Source organism: Phyllostomus discolor, chromosome 9 (genome assembly GCF_004126475.2).
Source record: "Phyllostomus discolor isolate MPI-MPIP mPhyDis1 chromosome 9, mPhyDis1.pri.v3, whole genome shotgun sequence".
Lineage (NCBI taxonomy): Eukaryota > Metazoa > Chordata > Mammalia > Chiroptera > Phyllostomidae > Phyllostomus > Phyllostomus discolor.
The window spans coordinates 20,019,518-20,041,291 of NC_040911.2; the positions used below are offsets into that span (position 1 = coordinate 20,019,518).

At 42.9% G+C, this 21,774-nt stretch overlaps 1 protein-coding gene across 3 annotated transcripts in view; it reads left to right on the top strand.

Annotated features, from left to right (window-relative positions):
• Positions 1 to 21,774, top strand: part of EPG5 (ectopic P-granules autophagy protein 5 homolog) — a 94,068-nt gene that overhangs the window by 45,215 nt on the left and 27,079 nt on the right. For all 3 annotated transcript variants that reach the window (XM_028523996.2, XM_036009094.1, XM_036009095.1), the window contains 10 exons: positions 125 to 235; positions 1,414 to 1,536; positions 2,378 to 2,544; positions 3,331 to 3,552; positions 5,307 to 5,430; positions 8,801 to 8,945; positions 12,678 to 12,849; positions 13,962 to 14,124; positions 18,128 to 18,270; positions 19,495 to 19,651. In XM_028523996.2, the coding sequence (XP_028379797.1) occupies positions 125 to 235; positions 1,414 to 1,536; positions 2,378 to 2,544; positions 3,331 to 3,552; positions 5,307 to 5,430; positions 8,801 to 8,945; positions 12,678 to 12,849; positions 13,962 to 14,124; positions 18,128 to 18,270; positions 19,495 to 19,651 (1,527 nt within the window). The remainder of the gene's footprint in view (positions 1 to 124; positions 236 to 1,413; positions 1,537 to 2,377; positions 2,545 to 3,330; positions 3,553 to 5,306; positions 5,431 to 8,800; positions 8,946 to 12,677; positions 12,850 to 13,961; positions 14,125 to 18,127; positions 18,271 to 19,494; positions 19,652 to 21,774) is intronic.

The following is a 21,774-nucleotide window of genomic DNA, read 5'->3' on the forward strand; positions in this document are numbered from 1 at the left end:
ATTGAAATCCCTGTCTTACCAGAATCTTCCATTATAGTACGATAGTTGCTGATATTCTGGAAAAGGTCATTGATAAGGTTTTCTCAAAGCCTCCTCTCTGCTCCACACCCTCTCCCCGGTGTAGAATGCTTTGGGCTACCACTGTGACCGGAGTCTGCTCTCTTCCTTGGTGAGCTGGATCGTGGCGGGCAACATCACTCCTTCCTTCGTGGAGGGCTTGGCCACGCCCACTCAGGTAGGCAGTCCCCTCAGTGGTTACCTCAGTAACGTGAGTAACGTGAGGTAACCATTGGTTACCTCAGTGAACGTGAATATTGTTATCATCCTTACAAGTACATTATTACTAGCCTAACAGCTGACATGTATTTAGCACTCCCTAGGAGAATGCTTTTTTATTTTACCCTCATGACAGCCCTGTGCTGAGGTTACACTGCTGCTCTTTCTGTTTTACAGACGGGTTCACTGAGGATTAATGGCCCTAGTGGCTGGCTCAGGTTCAGACCTGGTCTGCCTGACTGCACAGCCTGCCCAGCCCCATGGCCGAGTGGTTGAGAGTAGATGGGGAGCCAGAGGGTTCTGCCATTTGTTAGCACTGTGCCTTGGGCAGCTTGCTTACCTCTCTGTCCTCCCTGTCCTCAGCTGTCAGAAGGAAATAATCATTGTATTGACATGTAAAACATTAGAACAGTGCTTGGCATATAGTGCTTACTGGGCATTGGCTATTGATTATTGTTGTCATCATTATCATCAGCACATATTTTCTTCGTTATTACCACCTTTGTGTTGAATTGTGTCCGTTTCGCCACTTAAGCCAGTAGTAACATCCTTCAGCCGCCTGTCACAGTCTTACCTCCTGCTTATACCTCTCGTGAACTAGCCGAAGCCAACCCCTTGCTGTGTCCGGCACACATCTTTGCCTTTGCCCAGCTGACTGTCTTAGCAGGCATCCCACCAGTCTCTGTGTAGGGCCTCTCTGACCCTGCCCTCCCTCCTCGGGCTTCCCACAGCACGTCACCTCTGATTCGGCAGTCACCATTGCTCACGTCACATGTGGTTACTCGGACATTAGTCCTGTCTCCTGATAGATGGAAGACTTCATAAGGGCAGAGCTGTGTCTGGCCCTTTTTCCTGTCCCCTGTGCATACAGAAACTGCCCACTAAATATTGTTGAGTGAACAAACATCCTCTTTCACTAAAAAAGAATTTAACATTTTTTAGTGATCTATTTTATCTCAATTTGTATCTGTGATAAGAGTATAGATTGGTATGAAAATGTGTTCATTTTAGCAACCCTAAGTATTCGTTAATTGAACTCTGTGATACAAAAGCTGGTAGTTTGTGGAACATCAGGCTGTATTTTGTTTGCCCGAGTGAGCTGCTGACTCCTCTCCCCTTTACCTCCTGCCATCGCAGGTCTGGTTTGCCTGGACTGTCCTGAACATGGAGTCCATCTTTGAAGAAGATTCTCAGCTCCGAAGAGTTGTTGAAGGGGAACTGGTTATAAATCCTTCCTTCACTCCGGACCAAGCTTTGAAGGTGCAAATAGCAGTTCTGCATTTGAATGGGAGAAGGTGGTTTGTACTTGGATGCTGATGGGTTCACCTGTAGCTTTCGAACGCCTGTGCTTTCCTTTGTTGTGAATGTTTGGAAAGCGCACAACCAAACCAATGCTGAAGATGCTATACTTGAAGTGTATACTTCCTTCTCAAGTTGCATTTAATGTTGAGAATCACAACCTGACTGTTGAAGGCTGTGTTCATTGCATGTGTGAAGGGGATTGCCATTGTTTTAAAGCAGTTTCCAGTGTAGAGCTTGTTAAAAATCAGATTCTTGGACCCCCAACTTCTAAGATTCTGAGGTCCTGAGCCTGGAGTGGGACCAGGGGTTTATTTTTTAAAACTCCCTAGCTGAGCCTTAGGCTTGCTCAGGTGTGAGAAAGACTGGATTAAGGCTTTAGAGTTAAAGACCTTCTCCTTCAGGGTCCTACAGTGTAGACTTGGCTTTGGGATTTCAGAGCCTTTCAAGGAATTTATCACCCTTGAAAGTCCTTTTAAAAATCTAACTTTTCACGAGATTGATAAAGTTTGACAGTAAACTCTAGTTTTGGTTTTCATAGTCTACTTTCTTGCACTGTTGTGTTTTACGTGCAAAGGCTGTGAAGGCATGTCAAGGCATGGGCATGAGATTAGATAATTAAGAGCCTTTCCAGTTCTGGGGTCTGTGAAATTATTGGACAGAATAAAAGCTACCCCTTATCTCTTGCTAACAAGGAGATTAAAGTGTTAGCTAGTGAATTGGAAAAATAAGTTGTGGATCATTTAGCAACCTTTGCGACTGGACTCATTTCATGGTTGCTCAAAGCCCCCCTCTTTTGTAGAAAGCCCAGGCCCAGCTGAAGCTCCCCATCGTCCCGTCTCTCCAGAGGCTGCTGATTTACCGCTGGGCCCACCAGGCGCTCGTCACGCCCTCTGATCACCCTCTTCTGCCGCTCGTCTGGCAGAAGTTCTTCCTCCTGTACCTTCACCGCCCAGGCCCGCAGTATGGGTAGGTGGCCGCTGCAGTCCTCAGTTTCTGGGAGTCCGTCCCGCCTTGGCACTGCTCTGCTGCTCTGTGTTCTCACACTGTGGCACGAGTCTCCCTTCCTCCCTCTTTCACATTTTGACCTCTTTTGAGTTCACAGTATCTTGTGGCAACTCTCTCTTTACTATTGCCCGTACCCAACGTGGCAAAGACAACATCTGGGAACCTGGCAGGGTTTAGTGCAGAGGGAGGGAGACTCTGCGAACCTGCTGCTGGCGTGACCGGCATGGGGCTGTTCGAGGAGACTGTGGTGAGCCATGCAGGTGTGGACAGTCACCCTGGGCTGTTCCTGGCTGGGGGGGCCAGCAGTCCACTGGAGATGGAGAGGCACTGGCCAGCCGTAGCCGTCCACTGTTACCAACCACTGATCTCTAGCTCCAGCTCAGTTTCCTAGCTCACCCTCTTACTTCCTCACCTCCCTTGAAACATAATTGTTAATTCTTCAAAACTTCTGTTGAAGATTGCAGCTGGATTGCAAGTTTTTCAAGAGCAGACTATTTTTAACCTATTCTGTATTCTAGGTGGTGATAATATCTTGAATCTGCACAGCATTTTGTTTTTTAAAAAACTTTTCATATATACCATCTTGTTGGAGCCCCATAATAGCCATCATGATAGAAGTAGCATGTATTAATTTAATGCAGTATATATACAGCTGTAGTGTATTGACTGGTTAATTGTGACGTTGTGTCACGTGGGAAGAACACATTGTACTGACCTTGCTGTGATCTGTGCTTGTATTTTTTTAAGGTTGCCCGTAGATGGTTGTATGGGAAGAAGGTTTTTTCAAAGCCCTGCTCATACCAATTTGTTGAAAGAAATGAAGAGGCGCCTGACTGAGGTGGCTGATTTCCACCACGCGGCGAGCAAGGCCCTCCGTGTTCCAGCAGAGGGCAGTGAAGGGCCGCCAGCCAGCCAGGCTGGCACCCCCGGTTTCCTGACTTCGCCCGAACTGCACATGGAGCTCGTGAGGTAGCCCGCGGTTATGTAGCCTTTTACATTGTTGTTTGCAGCACAGGTGCTGTGCTGGGCTGGTTATTTGTGTTACAGACTACTAGATGCTCTTCTGGTAGACTGGCTCTGGAAGGCAGCTTTGACTGTAGGTCTCCATCTGGTAGAGCTGCTCTTCTGTGTGGCTTGTGGGAGGTGGATCAGCAGTCTGGGTGCTCCTCTGTTGAGCACCTGGAGTCTGAGTGACAGCTCTTAAGCCAGAGGGCTGGTGTCCTTTTTGATGTAACAGAAGCTAGCCCAAATGATTGGTTGCACAGGCGAACAGCTGATGGAGCCTGCTAGGACAGTTTTCTAAAACAGATGAGTGAGCATGGCAGGGTTCTTTCAGTGGGAGTTCATGGACCCTCTAGGGAGTTTTGGGGTTCACCTGGGGTGGGGTGGCATCTAGTAATCTCCCAAAACTGCTTCTAAAAAGAGGCACAATATTGGCATCCCCAAAAGGTTTAAGAATGTTGAAGTAAGTTTGGGTCCCTTTCACATTTCTCTTCACCTTTCATTTATAAGTTTGCTGTGAACCAGATTAGCCTTATAAATAAGACCTAATAAAAATGGCTCTTCATAATTAATCTTGAACATAAAATGTTTTGTTGTGGACACCCAGTGATTTGAGCCAGCGACAAGGCTTCAGGCCCAACCTCAGAGCGCCTGTAGGGCTGTCTCTCAGCCTCCAGATGATTTCTCCCCTTGTCTTACTGCTTGATGGAAAATGTATTTTAACCAGGCTCAGCCAGTGGGAAGGCTTTATCTTTGAACATTTATATCAGCCAAGGAGGTCTTTACTGTTCCCCTCTGCCTCCCTTAAATCCCCCTTCCTTGGGCATGTTGGTCAAGTACCATCCGCTCGAATCGGAAGCCGGAGGAGAGGTCCATTTCAGCCTCTGCCCTTTAAGCACATCAGGTCCCTACCCCCGGCTCCCTCCCACGCAGACACCGGGCAGGTAAGGGAGGTGGTTTTCCACTGCACTGAGCAAAGCCAAGTCACGCCACCTCCACCCAGCTCCCCACCCAGTCATTCGTGTGCTGGAGATGCCACTCTGGAACCTTTTATTGCAAACAGCTGCATAAAATACCAGTGATTTTTTAGCAAAATGGACTGTGTTCCTTATAAAAATAACACAAAATAAAAACAAAGGAAACGTCATTCAATTTTTTAAAAACTTTCCACTGGAAAATTGAGATTGATTTTTCTTTCTCTTTTTAGCTGGGCCTTGTTTCATTCCTTCGCAGTGGGGACAGGGTGTGCACATGTCGGGAGGTCTGTTCGTGGCTCCGTGCTGCGGGGGGTGTCCGTGGGCCCGAAGCTGGTGGGCTCTGCCAGTTCATAGTTGAAAAGGGCTTTCACTGTTTTCTCTGGAGGGGCTTCCAGACTTCTCAGAGCACTGGGGCGCACTGTGGCTAGGTTGCTCAGGAAAGAACTGTTTTTTTCTTTTCCTGTTTACTGTATTTAATCCTACTTTAATAATAGAGTTCACAGAGCCGTTTCTTCACATCTTTTGTTTTAGCAATTATTGCATCATATTTTAGTCATCTGTGACCTGTCTTTCTCCCCTGTTGGCTCATGAGCTTTTTGGGAGGGTGGTGGTGGTTGGAAACATTTTCTGTGTTATGTGCTCTCTTTTATGTTGTGGTGGCATTGTTTCTGGAGATGTAAGAAACTTCATGTGTCTGCACATCTTTTTATTTTATATATAATTACATGTTTTTTTTTCTTTTAGGCTCTTCAATGTATATATATTATGGCTAGAAGATGAAAATTTTCAAAAAGGAGATACCTATATCCCTTCTCTACCAAAGCATTATGACACTCACAGGCTAGCCAAAGTGATGCAGAATCAGCAGGTGAAACTATGGCAGTGTCTCTTTTAGCATATCTGACTGCGGTTTGCATTGGTCACATTCATAATCGAATGGTAAATCCACTTACCAATATGGAAATGGCTTGCTGGAATGGCCATTGTTTTTGTGGAGTTTCAGTATATAAGTGTGATTGCATTAAAGGGGTATTCCCTTAAAAAAAGATTTTATTTATTTATTTTAGGAAAGAGGGGAAGGGAGGGAGAAAGAGAGGGAAAGAAACATTGATGTATGAGAGAAACATCTGTCAGTTGCCTCTTGTACGTGCCCCGATGGGGTACCAAACCCAAAACCTAGGTGTGTGCCCTGACCAGGAATTGAACTGGTGACCTTTGACTTTGCGGAATGACACCCAGCCGACTGAGCCATTCCAGTCAGGGCAAGGGATGTTCCCTTTCAAATCTCCAGCCCCATATGACTGCACCTGAAGGCTTGAAATCTGGTCTAGGACTTTCTACAATCTCACAGACATGAACTTCCTTAGACTTTCTATTCTTTCTTATTTTGAATTGTTAGAAGCTGAATACTTTGAAGTTGTCATCTCTACTCCCATAAAAAGCACAATGTAAGAATATATTAGAACCACCTGGCTGGCGTAGCTCAGTGGATTGAGCGCGGGCTGCGAACCAAAGTGTCGCAGGTTCGATTCCCAGTCAGGGCACATGCCTGGGTTGCAGGCCATGACCCCCAGCAACTGCACATTGATGTTTCTCCCTCTCCCTCTCCCTCTCCCTCTCCCTCTCTCTCTCTTTCTCTCTTTCTTTCTCTTTCTCTCTCCCTTCCCTCTCTAAAAATAAATAAATAAAATCTTTAAAAAAAAAGAATATATTAGAACCCATATGTTACATATGAAGTTAATGGAATGAAATAGATAGATAACCTTTATGTAGCTTTGGAGACTATTTACTCATAGGTGTCACAGTTTTGGTTGCCCTTCTGGAAGTACTCAGTCCTAATCTCCACATAGTCTAAGCTGTTCTCTCTCGCACCTGGAGATGTGTGTAGTCCTTTTCTAGGCCGTTATTACATCTGCTGGTAAAGATCGTGGGAGAAGAACATACAGGGTGCTGTGAGAGCACAGAGGAGCAGCACCCGATTCAGAGTGGGATGGAGTGGTGATCTTAGAGCTGAGCCCTGAAGGATGAATGCGAATTGGTCAGGGTAGGAAAGGCGTGGTGATGGGGAGTAGCAGGGAGGATGTTACCAGCAGAAAGACCAGTCTGTGCAAAGACATGGCAGGTCAGAGAGCCTGGCGTGTTCAAAGAGGTGTGGCTTGGGGCATAGCACCCACCTGAAGATGACAGATGAAGCCAGAGAGGTGAATAGGGTCAAATCTCTAAGGGCCGTTTATGCTTTTCTAAAAAAAAAAAAAAAAAGAAATTGTTTTTCTTGAAATCTGTTTGGAGAGCTATTGAAATAGCGGGAGTGACTAAATAAATGGATGAATTAAAAATATATTGAGGAAGAATTGGTAGGATCAGTAGGATTTTTAGATACACAGTAGGATTGATTACATACACAGAGACTCCCAGATTTCCAGCTGGAGGTGCTGTTTGCAAAGACAGGACACACTGGAGGAGGAAGTGCCGGAGGGGCTTCAAAGAGAACTCTCTACCTCAGAGTTGGACGGGAAGGGATATACAGATACAGAATTCAGGAATGAGGCTGTGTAGGAAATGGGGTTTAATGGTGTTGGGCCATTTAGATTAAGAAGATGAAAATCTGAGGGATGATAACATTTAAGGCACAGAAAAATAAGGCCGAGAGTGTAGAGCCAGAGAAACAGGAAAAATAAATAAGTGATCTTGGTGTCTTGCAATCTTGAGTGAAGTTCCATACTCATTTCTTTATACTCCACACACCAGAGCCTTATCCAAGGTTTTGCACATGTAGGTACTTGGTCAGTGTTTTAAAAAATTAATCATAGCACCCTGACCGATGTGGCTCAGTTGATTGAGCATTGTCCAGCAAAGTGGAAGGTCACCAGTTCGATTCCTGGTCCAAGCACATGCCTGGGTTGCGGGTTTGCAACCCAGTGAAGTACATAGAATAGCTCACTGGAGTGTGGGAAGAGAATACTAGAAGTCTTATTTTTTTCTCATTTTTATTTACTTATTTCACTTTTTATCATGAAAAGATTCAGTTATGCAGAAAGTAGAATAGTATAGTGGACAGGTACACCCATTCTCCCCTGACCCCCTGTACTGTGTGTCTAGTTTCATCCATAGTTCACCTCCGCCCTCCACCATAGTATCATGGAGCTAATCTCAGAGCATTTGATGGACAAAGATTAGAAGATAAGGATTAAGAGTGTGCACCTGGGTTTGCATTCACTGGGTTGCAGCCTTTCCTTTTTCCTTGAATCCTTTTTGATGATGAAAAAAATGAGGATGAGGATTAAAAAACAACATAACCCAATAGCATTTCCATCTGAAAAACAATAATAGGTTATTAAAAATCAAACATTTAGTCAGTGTTCAAATTTCTAATTGTCTCATAAATGTCATAAAAGTTTTGTTTATTTTTTACAGTTCGTTTGAATCAAGATCCGAATTTTGTGATTGGTTCATAGTTCTTTTGTCTGTTTAATCTATAGGTCTTTCCCTTAATCCCCCCAACCCTTTTGTTTTTAAATCCTCACCGCAGGAGCTTAGAGAGAGGGGAAGGAAGGTGGGGGGGGAGTGTCTGCGGGAGAGAGCAACACTGATCAGTTGCCTTCTGTGTGTGCCCCGACCAGGGACTGAACCTGCAATCTAGGCGGTACACTGACCAGGAATCCAGCTGGTGGCCTTTCGGCTTGCAGGATGCCGCTCCAGCCAGCTGAGCCACACTAGCCAGGGCACTCCCTATAGCCCTGTTTTTCCTTTGCAGTTTATTTGTTGAAGAACTTGGGTAGTTGATGGTTAGTTTCCCCACAGTATAGATATTGCTTACTGTGTCTTTTTGGTGTAGCTTAATATGTTTTTCTGTCCACTATATTCCTATAAATTATTAGTGGGACATAAAGTTTGATCTAATGCAGATTCAGTTATTTTCAATATCTTTATTTTTCTCTGTAAAATTTCTGTTATTTACCTATGCCTTATAATTTAGCTCAGTAATATGTGTATATAATTTACAAATATACAGTTAGTAGGACTATTAAACTTATTTTTTCTGATTATGGTACATAATAAAAAAACTTTTGAGATCCTTGCTAAGATTGTTAGAGTATTAATTTTAAATGCTGTTCATCGTAGTGCTGGAGAATTTAGAATGAACCACCTTGTGTTCAAACTTACTGGTTCATTTTATAGTTAAATATGTTGTGAATGTATCTGTGAAAGTTAATGTCCTGTGGTTTGTTTCATTCTAGGATCTGTGGGTGGAATATTTAAACATGGAGCGCATACATTACGAGTTTCAGGAAACCATCGGTCGGTGGACACAGGCCAAGCTGGAGTCCCATTCTGCGCCCTGCAGTTTATCTGTGCAGCTGGACTTCACTGATCCTTTTTTGGGTGAGTCATTGGAGCATCAGGCCCTTTGAATGAATGAATGAATGAATGAATGAATATGAACAGATGAATGAGGGCCATTGAGGGTTGAGTTGTACACAGTGTACGCCTTCAGTAAGAATTGCTTTTTTAGGATTCATGGTTGACTTGTCTACCACTTTTAGGTTAGGCTGTAAGTGAGAGAAAATTCCAAAATAATAATGGCTTCAATAAGCTAGAGATGTAATTTAACTTTTCTCATGTAAAGGGAGTCTGCATCAGGCATTTCAGAGCAGCGGCTCCGTGACCTATGAACCGTCAAGGACCCCTGCTCCTCCCGTTTGGCCGCCCCACTGTTATCACACGTGACATCCTCTTAGGGACCAAGGTGGCTGCTTACTCAGCAGGAAGGGGAGTTTCCTTTGTTAAGGACTGTTTTAAGAAGCTACTTACAGACTATGCAAGCACATCTCATTGGTCCAAACTGAGATGCGGGGGTCTACCTACCTGAAAAGGAGACTAGAAAGTGACTGTGTGTGTGCATCCTTTTCTTTGTTATGCTCTGAAGAATTTTAACTGGTATCAATGTGTAAAGTACAGGTTTAAATTTCATTACTTTGGGCTTGCAGTTTTAAAATTCAGAAGTCTTTTTCTTTTATAACCTTTCCCTCTGTATCTGGAACTCTCACCATACAATACAAGTGGATCATATTCCCCATATTTCTAAGTTGATTGTTTCTCACGGTGCATTTTTCTAGAGAAACAATTTTATAAATTATCAGTTAGTTTTCTATGCCATGCCACAAAAACTCATTTAACCTGGGAAGTCGTTGACATATCTTACAACAAAAATAACATAAAACAGCCCTGGCTGGTGTGGTTCAGTGGACTGAGCAGCAGCCTCTGAACCAAAAGGTTGCTGGTTTGATTCCCAGTCAGGGCACATGCCTGGGTTGTAGGCCAGGTCCCAAGTTCTCACACATTGATGTTTCTCTCCCTCTCTTCTTTTCTTCCCCTTTCTCTAAAAGTAAATAAAATAAACTTTAAAAAAATAACATAAAACAGTATTTGGGGATCACAACTTTAATTGCTAAATTTATTTTTTAAATGTAGAACATGTAATAAAATTGTGAATAGAATTATTGAACAAAATATTGCAACGTGTAGTATAATAGAGCAGTGCAGTGATTCAGAGAAAGGCAAAAAGACCTTCTTGCTCCAGCTCTGCCACTAACCAACTAGTTAGTTGTGTAATCAGAGTAAAATAGGAGCTTTGGTCCATTCTTCTATAAAATAAAAGTGCTGGACAGTCTCAACAAAGGCTTTATAATTTTTCTCTCCAACATCTTTCCTCCCTGAAATAATAATAGTCTCCCCACCCAATTATAAACGTTTCACGTGTTCATTGAAAAAAATTAAACAATACAGAAAAGTATATAGGGGAAGGTACAAAAGTTGCCCTCAACCCAGCTCATATTGAGCCTTATTTTTTTTTTTAAAGATTTTATTTTATTTATTTTTAGAGAGGGAAGGGAGGGAGAAAGAGAGAGAGAGAAACACCAATGCACGACTGCTGGGGGCCGTGGCCTGCAACCCAGGCATGTACCCTGACTGGGAATCGAACCTGCAATGCCTTAGTTCGAAGCCCACGCTCAATCCACTGAGCTACACCAGCCAGGGCGAGCCTTATTTTTTATTCCTGAAAACCTGTTAGATGAAGAAATACTCATATGTTTACAGCTGTGGAAGCTGCTGACTACTTCTGATCATGTCTTCCCATTTGGAGTGCTTTCACAGCGCCTTATTAACATTTCCCTAAAAGGCTGATTGTTTTCTCTGGAAAGCTACTAATTTATTAAGCCCTTAGTTTGTTCCAGGCTCTGTTGCAGCACTTTACATGTGTTAACTCAGTACTCCTAACAACCCTATGAGATTTATCCCCGCTGAGTAAGTAGGTCATGAACCCGAGAGGTGTAAGGTGAGTAGGTAACCTGCCCAGTCACAAAGCTGGTACGTGGTAGAGCCGTCTTATTCCAGAGACCCTCTTCTGCGTCACTTATCCTGCCCCCTGTTTCTGGTGATCAGTATGGGTTGCAGCCCCAAGTGAAACTGAGACCTAGATTTTAGAGTAAGAAGCTTCAGGCTTTTGATGGCAGGTTAGATGGCGGTCACACCAAGTGAGGGAACTGGTGGTGGTGCTGGCAGGGTGAGTTCCGGCAGTACTTCACAGGGCATTGCACGTCTGTGGCCGCAGCTTCTTTTCCTTGAATTGAGTTTGTTTTGTTGGCTTCAACATTTTTGTCACATGTGGTCCAGAGTGGTATTTATAGTTCAAAATGCTCTGAGTTTATTTTTCCTGACTTTTATTTTGCATTTAAAATATCCTTGTTTTTTTTGTTTTTTAATGGTAAGTGATACTAATTTTGAAAAAGTTGCTTGAAACAAACCTAAATATGGTCAGGAATCTAATCCAGTGATGAATGTCCAACTTTATTACCTTCTGTGCAAGGAGTGGTAGTTCTGGTGGAAAAACCCCAGCTATAAGGGACGATCCTGCACTTGACCTGTTTGGAATGTTAAATTCCATCTGCTTGGGGTGCAAACAATACCAGTCTTCCTATGCCAAGTACCAAAGTCATGGCTATTAAATTTTCTTTGATTTTTCTTAACAAGAATGGAAAATTGACGGCTACATTTGAAATGAAATCAGAAATTCATAGTAGTTCGTTAAGTATTTGTTGACTTGATTATTGATTCGAGGCCCCCTTGACCCCTCTCGTCCCTGGTTATCTTACTGTTGAAAAGAATCAGGTATGTGGCAGCTTCTCTTCATGCTCTTCAGTCGCTGCCTGCTGTGTGGTATGTGTGTGGTGCAGTAGAGTGAGGAGGAGGGAAGAGAGGACATATCGGAGACCCGCTGTGTGTCCAGCTCTGTACTGGGTGTAGAAATGTAAGCATTTAACTTGGGTTGGCCAGTATGAGATCATAGGCTATGTAGTGCAAACTTGGATGACACAGATTTACCTTTTATTTCTTAATATGGCACCCGATTTCTTATTTGGACTCCATAAATCATTTATTGGGTAAGTAAATAAGTGAATGGATGAATGACTGCCTGGCTATATGACTATAAACATGAATTCTATAGGAATTTGTGTCCATGACTTTATTCATTTTAACTCTACTACTTTCAGCCCTCTTGTCTAAACCTTGGCCTACTTTAAGATTTTTCACTTAGCTGTGTTCCGTAATGCTCATTCCTTTTTCTCCCATTCCTATGACTTGTATCTGGGTGACTGCAGTGAACTTTCAGCTGGGCTGCCTGCACCATTCCCCCAATCCGTTGTCTGGCGGTAGCTGCCATCTCTCTCCAGCTCACTTGAGCTGTTCACTAGCTTCCCTTCATACCAGTGTAAGTCCAGACACCCAGTGCCTCATGCAAGGCTGTGTAGGGATTGGGAGCTTTGACTCTTTAACCATCATTAAGACTTTTTGAGGATAGGAATTATATTTAATAATACCCCATGCTCCTGATCTCCCAGCCCCTGGTAGAATATTACCAGGCCTGTGGGTGCTCCCTCAAAGCTTGTAAGTAATACAAGATCATGATTTTATTCATTTAGGCCTCTGAAGTATCTATTTGGTAGATCTCCAGCATTTTTTATGAAGGCAACAGGCCAGGGCTTTGCACCCACTTAATATGTTACTACCCAGTAGTAGCCATTACTCAGTCAATGTGACTTTATTTTCTTTCAGCTAAAGAGAGGGTTTTAAGTAACTTGCGGAAACACGAGGCTCCCCAGCCCCCCCTTGTTCTGCACCCACTGAGGCCTCCTGTGCCGGTTATTTCATCTGCCGTCCTCCTGAGTCGGGAGAACACCACCCAGCTGGTGTGCACAGACCTGAATCTGTTGCAACAGCAGGCCAGGTAAGAGCGTGAGCCCTCCCAGATCATGCTTCCGTGCTTGCTGCCTTGACAGCCTGGGTGACCTAATACCTGGAAAGGTTTCCTCATCAGCATCCTCCCCACGGAGAATATTGGACAAGACCAAGACCGGCCCAGACAGTTACTTTGTTAACCAAGTTGTGACAAGTCTTCAAATTTCCATTGAAATTTTGTGACACTTTAATGGACTACAAATTTTTACGTGTTTCTTGTGGCATTTCTGAGTGCCAGCTAAGTGTTTCTCATGCTTCTCCCAAGGAGACCTGATAATGGAAAGGTTGTGTTTAAAGGGCATGAAATGAGATTTACTTTCTTTTGTCACTGCTTTTTGCCCTCACTCTCCATATTTTAAAGCTTGGCCCAGGCGCTTGATTGAAGTATGAGCAGATGATTTAGCGTTCTGAGTTCACAAGAGATCAGCTGTGTAAGGTTTTAGTTCTAGCGTGCCATCCCGTGAGAAGGAGCGTATGTGCAGTAAATCTGTTTTATAAGGTAAAAGAGTCCCTTTGGCAGATCTCATGGAATCAGTCTTTTATTGGCCTTTTCCTCCTTGCTGTTTTTGGCCGGGTATTTGTTGTGTGCGTTGTGTGTGCACACCACACACACGAGTGCACGTGCTGGCCTGCATGTCAAAGTAAACACCACAGGGAGAACAGTGTTGACACCTGTGTAGACATTAACCTTCTCCATTTTTGAAAGTTCAGTTTGAGATGCCAGTAAAGAAATCAGTGATACTTACAAGTAAGGGCACCCCTTTGGGACAGCTAAATTAGGACCAATTCCCATTCGTTCTTGTATATGTAAGGGTCCATTTAAAAAGCATTGCTGATATAACACAGATTCTGAATGGAGCTTTATTTCTGGCTGAAAAGTTGTCCCACTTTTTCTCTGTTTCTTGACTTTGTGGTTCGCATGACTGCGAGGGAGAGGATTTGGGTGAGTCTTGGCGCGCACACACTTGGATTTCTTGTTCTGGAATACTTGGATCTTGCTGCACCCTAGTGCAGGCGGGAGAAACTGGAAGCTTCTATCACTTGAAAAGGCCATGAAGCCTTTCCTAAGACTTATTTTTTACCTCCAATGATGTTTTTCAGAACGGCGGCCCTGCGGGAATCCCAGCAGGTTGCCCTGGACGGTGAGCTGTTGGACACGATGCCCAAACAGTATGTTAATCGGGAGGAACAGGCCACACTGCATTTGGAGTGTAGAGGCAGTAGTGGGAAGAAATGCCAAGGAGCAGCAGTTGTGACAGTTCAGGTAAGATTGCTTAAATTTTTTTGTAATTCAGAGAATTTTACTTGGAACCCTAATAACTGGCATACCTTTGAGAAAGACTGAAAGAATTTGCATAGCAGGGGATCCAAGTCTCAGAACATTGGATAGTTTTTAGAGGAGTGAAGACACCCACAGAGCTACCGTAGTCACCCATTGCCGTGAGTGCTGGTGTGTCCTATAAAACAAACTCAAAGAAAAGCAGAGTCACTGAGAAGATTTTGAGAGAGAGAGGGCCTTAAACCAATTCTTAAAAGATTCTGACAATGATGGTTTGGATTCAGTTAGAGGAAGTGTGGGAGGGGGGTCAGCATGACTTCGTCTAGGGGGCGCAGGCCAGCCGTGTCAGTCTCTTTCAGGTTGCTTCGGGAAGTGGCCGTGGCGACCACACTGGGAGGGCTGGAGCCCACACTGGAGGGGACGATCTCTTGGGAGTGCTGGCCGTGCGCTGCGCACAGTGGTGTGGGGTGGGGCACTGAAGGTAAACATGGGAGGTACCTGCAGAAAGCAGATCGTCTGGGTGGAGTCTGCCGAAAGGCAAAAGGAGAGATGTGCAATAATATGATAAAAATTCAGCTGCCTCTAGAGGCACCTCCTTGAGTTGGAAAAATAAAATTAAGTTGGATCTGTGACTTTGGAAGGACTTCTAAGTGGGAGTTTAGCTTTAGCCAGCATATCATAGTGTTTGCTTCATGCCAGGCACCATCTAAACACTTTGCAGAACTTACTTTGATCTTCACCACAACCCCGCAAGAGGGTACTTTTACAACTGCATTAGGCATAGACAGGTTAAGTTATGTATCCGAGGTGACACAGCCAGTGAGTGGTAAAGCCAGGAAGGCCAGGCTGGGTGGTTACCGACCGAGCACGTGCCCCTTAATCACTGCTGCTCCCTCTGTCTGCACGTGGAGTCCAGATTCCCGGAGCCTGGAGAGAAACGCTTTAAGAGAGGCCTAGCTGATGCCTGACTGCATTTGCACAAAAATAGATCCTCTTTGTGGGTAGCTTTTAGAAATCGGGGAAAATTGATTTTATTGACTCTTGGTTGTCTTTCAAAAATTTCTCCTCTTTTTGTGCTGAGCCCCATTTTAACAATTCTAATGTATTCTTCACCAATCTCCTTGGGTGACTGTTTGCCCTAAAATGTCCTCTCAGAAATACCTTTTATATTTGTATTTTTCATTGCCTTCAAAACTTATTTCTGATAAAATAACTGATCTGTATGCATCTAAAGTTAGAAAATTCAGTCCAGATTGTGATCAGTGATTAGAGAATTCATGGATTGGATCAATTTTTAAAATCAGCATCATGGGAAATGAGTTTATATTTTAAATATAAATTTTAAAATTAAAGTACATAAATGTTTTAATATAATTTTAATGGCTCATTTGTGAAGATTTTACATAATATCATGAAAATGTTTTATTGCTTGATAGAATTTTCCTGGGAGGGAATGCCCTGGAAATTTCCAGCCATCTGCAAGTGTGTGAGCTGTGTATAACTTGTTTGGGGCATACAAAAGCCAAATATATTTTATGGGAATGGAGACGTGCTTCTTCCGTGGTTGCCTTTTCTAATAGAAGCCTCTAATAATTCAGTGAGATCCCCTGAGGAAATGGGGTGTTTTATAATAGGGTTCCTTGTGTTGTACTTTGGTATTGTAGGGCAGGACTGAGAATTGATTTATTGTCATGTGAAAAATTTGTGCATTCCTAGAAATGAAAGATGGAAAAGACCCACTGAGGGCTTCACATTATTGTAAAAACTTAACTGAAGGGCCAGCTGTGTCCTACTTTTAAATCTCTTTGTCTACTTGAAGCGACTCAAGGGGAGAGGCTTCCACCGTGCTGCTTTGTTCTATTGTCTCCAACTTCTTGTAATTATGAGCAGGTAGTCATTCAATCTCTCTCACCCCCGTTCTAGGAAGAAAAGAAAACTTTCAACAGTGTTTGGAACAGTGAACAAAATAAGTAGACCAGGAAATAGTGATAATTTTGGGAGAGTGTCTAAACTTTCCTATGCTAGCTGGTAGTCTTTGGTCTTCAGCATCGGGTGTTTCTACGCCATGGGATGCAGTTAGCGAAGTGGATTTGGTCTTTGTCTCTCTGCACTTCCCAGTGAAGTGAACCTCTGCTCCTTTTCTCTTGTCCTGAGCCTTTCCGCTTCCCTTCACGCTTACTGCCTCCTTCCTTCTCTGTGATTCCCTTGCCTCCTTTCTGCGGAGCAGCTTCTCTGCAGGCCAGCCAGGGCTGTGGCCCTCAGAGTGCCTGTCTCAGTGCGATTAGGGACAGACTGGGCAGGAGAGCTGACCGCACGCATTCCTGGTCACATTTTAAGCTGTTAAACATTGGCCTGTTATTTGAGAGATTTGAGATGTAGTATTTGTATTGATTCGGTATGTGGTTTAGTAATTTAATTTTTTATCTTTCATTTCTCCAAAAATAAAAACTAAAGTAATTATTGTTAATATTGTAACTTACTGGATAGTCACGTTCACGGCTTTTGATTCATACTAACATCTTGTTTTCTTCTTTAAGAAGTTTTGTAAAGACTTTTACCACAACAGTGGCACCTTTTACAGGAGAAAGTTATCGGTACGACCTTTAAAAGTGGGTGTTCAGTGTATTGTCAGAGCTGTGCTGGCCGCTGTGTAAAGCAACACAGGCAGGACCATTTGCCCTTCAGGAGCTTTCGATTTGGTATTTGTGTCCCCTGACAGGGGCATAAGGGCCTCAATTATTACGTTTGTGAACAAAGTGTTTGCATCATTCACAAAGGATGCCTGTTACCATTGTAGTGGTGGTTGAACACTAGGGTCGGGCAGGTCCATATAAAGGGAAATGTAGTACCTGCTGCTCCCCCGTGTGATTGCAGAAAAACATCTAAGGACAATGTAGAATTTAGAACTCCTGCCTTCTAAACGTTCTGGTCTTTTCCGATTCTCTACCATGCCTGCAAGATAAGTCCAAGATCCCCAGTTTACTGTAAAGGCCTCTCCCAGACAGGCCCCTGCTCCCCAGTCTCGCCATACTGCACTCTTCAGCCCTGATCCCCAGCCCCCAGTCAGCCTGCCCAGGCTCCTTCCTCAGTGCTCTGTCCTCCTGTCCCCACATCTACTGATTGGTTCTACGTTTGTGTTGCAGTCTGGGCATAGGGTATTTTCCGCATCAGTCCACATCCAAAAAAGGACATTAAAAATGCACAAACGAAGCAGTTATTATGTAGATCACCATCAGTTCACTAGTGAAAAGAATGTTAACTCCTTCAAGTAGGACAGACATAATCTTACATAAAGGATAGTCTTTTAAATGGAGATAAATTCAGGGGTTTTTTTTGACAAGTTTAATAAATTTTCCTTATTTTGTACATCTTTACTGAGAGCCAATAAAATTTTATCTCAGATAAGCTTTCAGGAACCATTGAATTAGTCAATCGCCCTTTCCTAGGCATGCAGCTGGTTTGGACATGTCATGCTTGTCTTATTTTGTTGTTGCTTTGTAAGTACATGTCTTTTTTCCTTTCACAATGGCACGTGTTTTAGCAACAGCATCTGTGTCCTTTTCTGTGCTGCGCACACATGAGACGTGCAGCCCGGTGTGGAGGTGAACTGCGTGTGCCGTTCGGTTGGGAGGAAGGAGGAGGGGCCTGGTGTGCTGCAGGGAAGCGTCCGCGGTGGGAGGCCCCGAGGCACGCTTTGATGAGGATCGGGGAGTCGAAACATGAGTGACATAGAACGTATCCTGCAGAAGGCTTGGAACCAGTGATAAACTAATTCAGGTTGGAGTCTTCATGAAAAAACCCTGATATTATTGAATAGTCTTTTGACAATTTTTTCCCGCTCCTGTGGAGTTCAACCAAGAGGTTTGGGTTATCATACTAATTGAAATAATAGTCTCTTATCATCATTTACCCAGTATACATGTAATCAAATATCTGCTTCAGAAACATGTAGGGGCAGAAATCTGTTGACCACTGAAATTTTTGTTAGTTTGAAGGCATGCATAAGAACGAAGCGGTAAGCCAACAGCTTCATGTTTTGCGGAAAGAAGTGAAGCAGTTGCAAGCAGAAGCTACTACTCCGCCACCACTCAATATCGTGGAAGCTGCTGTGCATGCAGAAAACTTGATTACGTAAGTTTTGAGGGCATTGTACTTTAAAATACTCTTTTGTTGTTATCGATACAGGTCATGCTGCTACAGCCCCCAGGCACTCAGGGATTGAGTTAGCACAGGGATTGGCACACTGTGGCCTTTGGCCCAAATCTGCCCTGCCACCTAGTTGTATAAATAAAGTTTTATTGGAATATAACCATGCCCATTTATTAATATCTATGGCTTTTATGCTGCAATGGCAACATTGAGTAGCTGTAACAATTTATGTCCTATAAAGCTTAAAATAATTATTATCTGGCCCTTTGTAAAATAAGCCTGCAGATCCCTGAAATGAGAGATGATACAGTACATTGAAATTCAGTTGTGGAGAGATTTAGTGCTGAAGTTTTATATCAAAGTCACGTTTACCTAAGACGTCATCATTGTCAACTCAGGTTATTGAGCACAGTTTACAATAGGTTTGCTCAGAGTTAGGAGACTTGGGTATAGTTGCCAACTTGCATGGGGCTATTGTGGCTTTCCTTTGGTGCTCCTGGTTTATTCTCTCCATCCCCTTTCTTCCCAAAGCTACCAGGACATGGTTTGGGAGGAGGGAGGTTGACTGCCTTTCACATTGCAGGGACTCCACAGTCTAGTACCAGCAACTAATCGCAGGGTGGATTTGGGAGGGTGCTGTGGAGGGGGCACTGCGGCTTTCTGTGGGTTGGATTGGAGGCTCTGGGCAGGAGGGAGGAGAGAAGGTGAACAAGAAGTTGATGTTTCTTTTTACCAGTAAAGGAACTAAAAAAAAAGTGAGAATTAGAAGAGATTCCTTTATTTTAGGAGCTTATTTTATACAAAAATCTGTATCTTCAACCTAAGTCACTCTTTTGGATTTTAAAATTTAGAGAAGTCAGGGTTATTGTTTTTAAAAATATGTATTACCTAAAAATACATAAAGTAAAATAATACATCACAAATTACATATGAAATATGACAAAACTTAATAAAGGTAAGAATGTTCATTAGCCCTTTTAATACAACTGATTTTTTTTTCTCCAGAAGGGCATAAAATCATTTTTATATTTTGAAAATGAGGTGTTGGGTCAAGTTGGAAGGTAACCCATAAAGTATTTCTGAAGTGACATCTGCAGGAGAGTCTGAGCACTCCGAGAGTATTGCCTGGGAAAGGGGAGTGTCATAGAAACACTGGTGAGTCTGGATTCTCATACCATGGACCGCTTCTTACCTGTTTTCCTACAGGGCCTTAGTGAATGCCTACAAGTTGCAGCCCACCCCCGGGGTTCAGAAGGTTGGCATTAGCCTCTTCTTTACTGTTGTGGATTACGTCAGCGATGAGACCCAGCGCCATCCTCCCACCAGGCAGTTCTTTACTTCGTGCATTGAGATTTTGGGACAGGTGAGATTAGTCTGTGTTGTTAGCCTTTTTCAGACACAGTAAGTCCTTTACAGTGTTCTCTTTAGATATGTGACTTTAGACTTACATTGTAGGTTCTGAGTCTTACCTGAATCAGAAGCCACTTTGAATTGTTGGCTTCTAAAGATGTGATTGGAATTGTTGGTGTAGAATTCTTCTTCTCATACAGGAAATGATTTATTCATATTTGAAAGCCTCTGGGAGACTTCAGATTCTATCATGTGCTCTTGGTGTTGCCTGTAACACCAGTGACGCTCATGTTGTTTATAAAATGCTTTCCGATTCATTATTTTATTTCATCCTTGCAGTGACTCTCTGTGGTTGATATCATCCCTGTTTTAAAGATGGGAAAACTGGGCTCTAAAAGATTACTGCCTTGCCTAAAGAAGACAGCTGCTGAGTGCTGGAGCTGAGACTGGTCCTGGGTTTTCTGACTCAGCGTTCAAGGCTCTGCCCCCTCCCAGTTGCTCCTCTCAGTCACCACTGATTGCTTTACTTGACTGACTGTTAAGCTGTGGATATTTAACAGGAGCAAAGGCAGTGTATCCATATAGATTTGTGAAATGTGTCATAAAACAGAAAAGCCACTTGTTGGAAAATGTGTAGACACTAAGTTACCAGGTACTCTCACCTAAATTCATTGGTGAGTCCTTATTTATGGGATACTTGTTAGGAGGTGATACTGAGAAGTTATTGAAATAGATTAAAATTTTTTCCTGATTATAAAATTGATGTCTGTTAATTTGTTCTAAACAATGCAGACAGTGCAGAAAGTATAAAGAAGAAAAATTTTAGAGTCCTAACTACCAGGAGAAAATGATTACACAGCTTCCATTTCATTATAGTTTGTCGTGTGTGTGTGTGTGTGTGTGTGTATGTGTGTATGAAAATGACTTATCCCTGCATATAGATAAATAGGTGAATAGATACATATACACTCAGAAACCACATATGCTCTTTTGTAACCTGCTTTTTTTCATTCAAACACATCTTTTTAGACATCATTCTGTGTTAATAATATATACACACCTTTAATATGGTATTTATTTTTAATTTTTTAAAATTTTATTTTCAATTACCATTGACATTCAGTATTATTTTATATTAGTTTCAGGTGTTACAACATAGTGGTTAGACAGTGATATAATTTATGAAGTGATCCCCTTGATAATTCAAGCACTTACCTGGCACCAGACATAGTTATTACAATATTATTGACTATATCCCTATGCTGTACTTTATATTCTTGTGACTATTTTGTTAACTACCAATTTGTACATTTTAATGTCTTCATTTTCTTCACCCAGTCCCCCATCCCCCTTTCCCATGCTGGCAACCCTCAGTTTGTTCTCTGTTCTCTATGCGTCTGTTTCTAACATGGTATTTATTGATTTACTTATTTTTAAATATTTTATTTGTTTTAGAGAGAGGGGAAGGGAGGGAGAAAGAGAGAGAAGGAAATGTCAGTGTTTGAGAGAAACATCAATCAGTTGCCTCCCACATGTCCCCCTAACTGGGGACCTGGCCCTCAACTCAGGCAGCATGTGTCCTGGCTGGGAATTGAACTGGCGACCTTTTGGTTCCCAGGCTAGTGCTCGGTCCACTGAGCCACACCAGCCGGGGCCTCACATGGTATTTAATTTGTAGTGTTCTGCCGTACAGATATATTGTAATGTATTGAGACAGGCCCTCCGAATGGCTATTTCCAGGGTTGGTTGGTTGATTTCACCAGAATAAGTCTGAGATAAAAAATCTTACACGTCTTTGTGAACTTGGACTTTTTTTCCTACTATAATTTCTTAGAAGTATGATTGCAATGTCAGAGGGACTGGCATTTGATGTAAATTGTCACACTGCCCTCCAGGGAAGCTTACACCGACTGACACTGTCATTGCTGGGTTTGAGTACATTGTTCACACCCCAACCTACAACAGCAGTGGTCGCTCCTTACCAGTCTTGCTAATCCAACAGGGGAAGTGGTACTTTATTAATGATTTTAAGTTAGAGTTCTTTAATTATTAGGTTGCATGATTTTTCATGTGTTCTGGCCGTTTATATCTTTCTGGCGATTTGCTGGTGATTGTCCTTTGCACATTTCCGTTGGA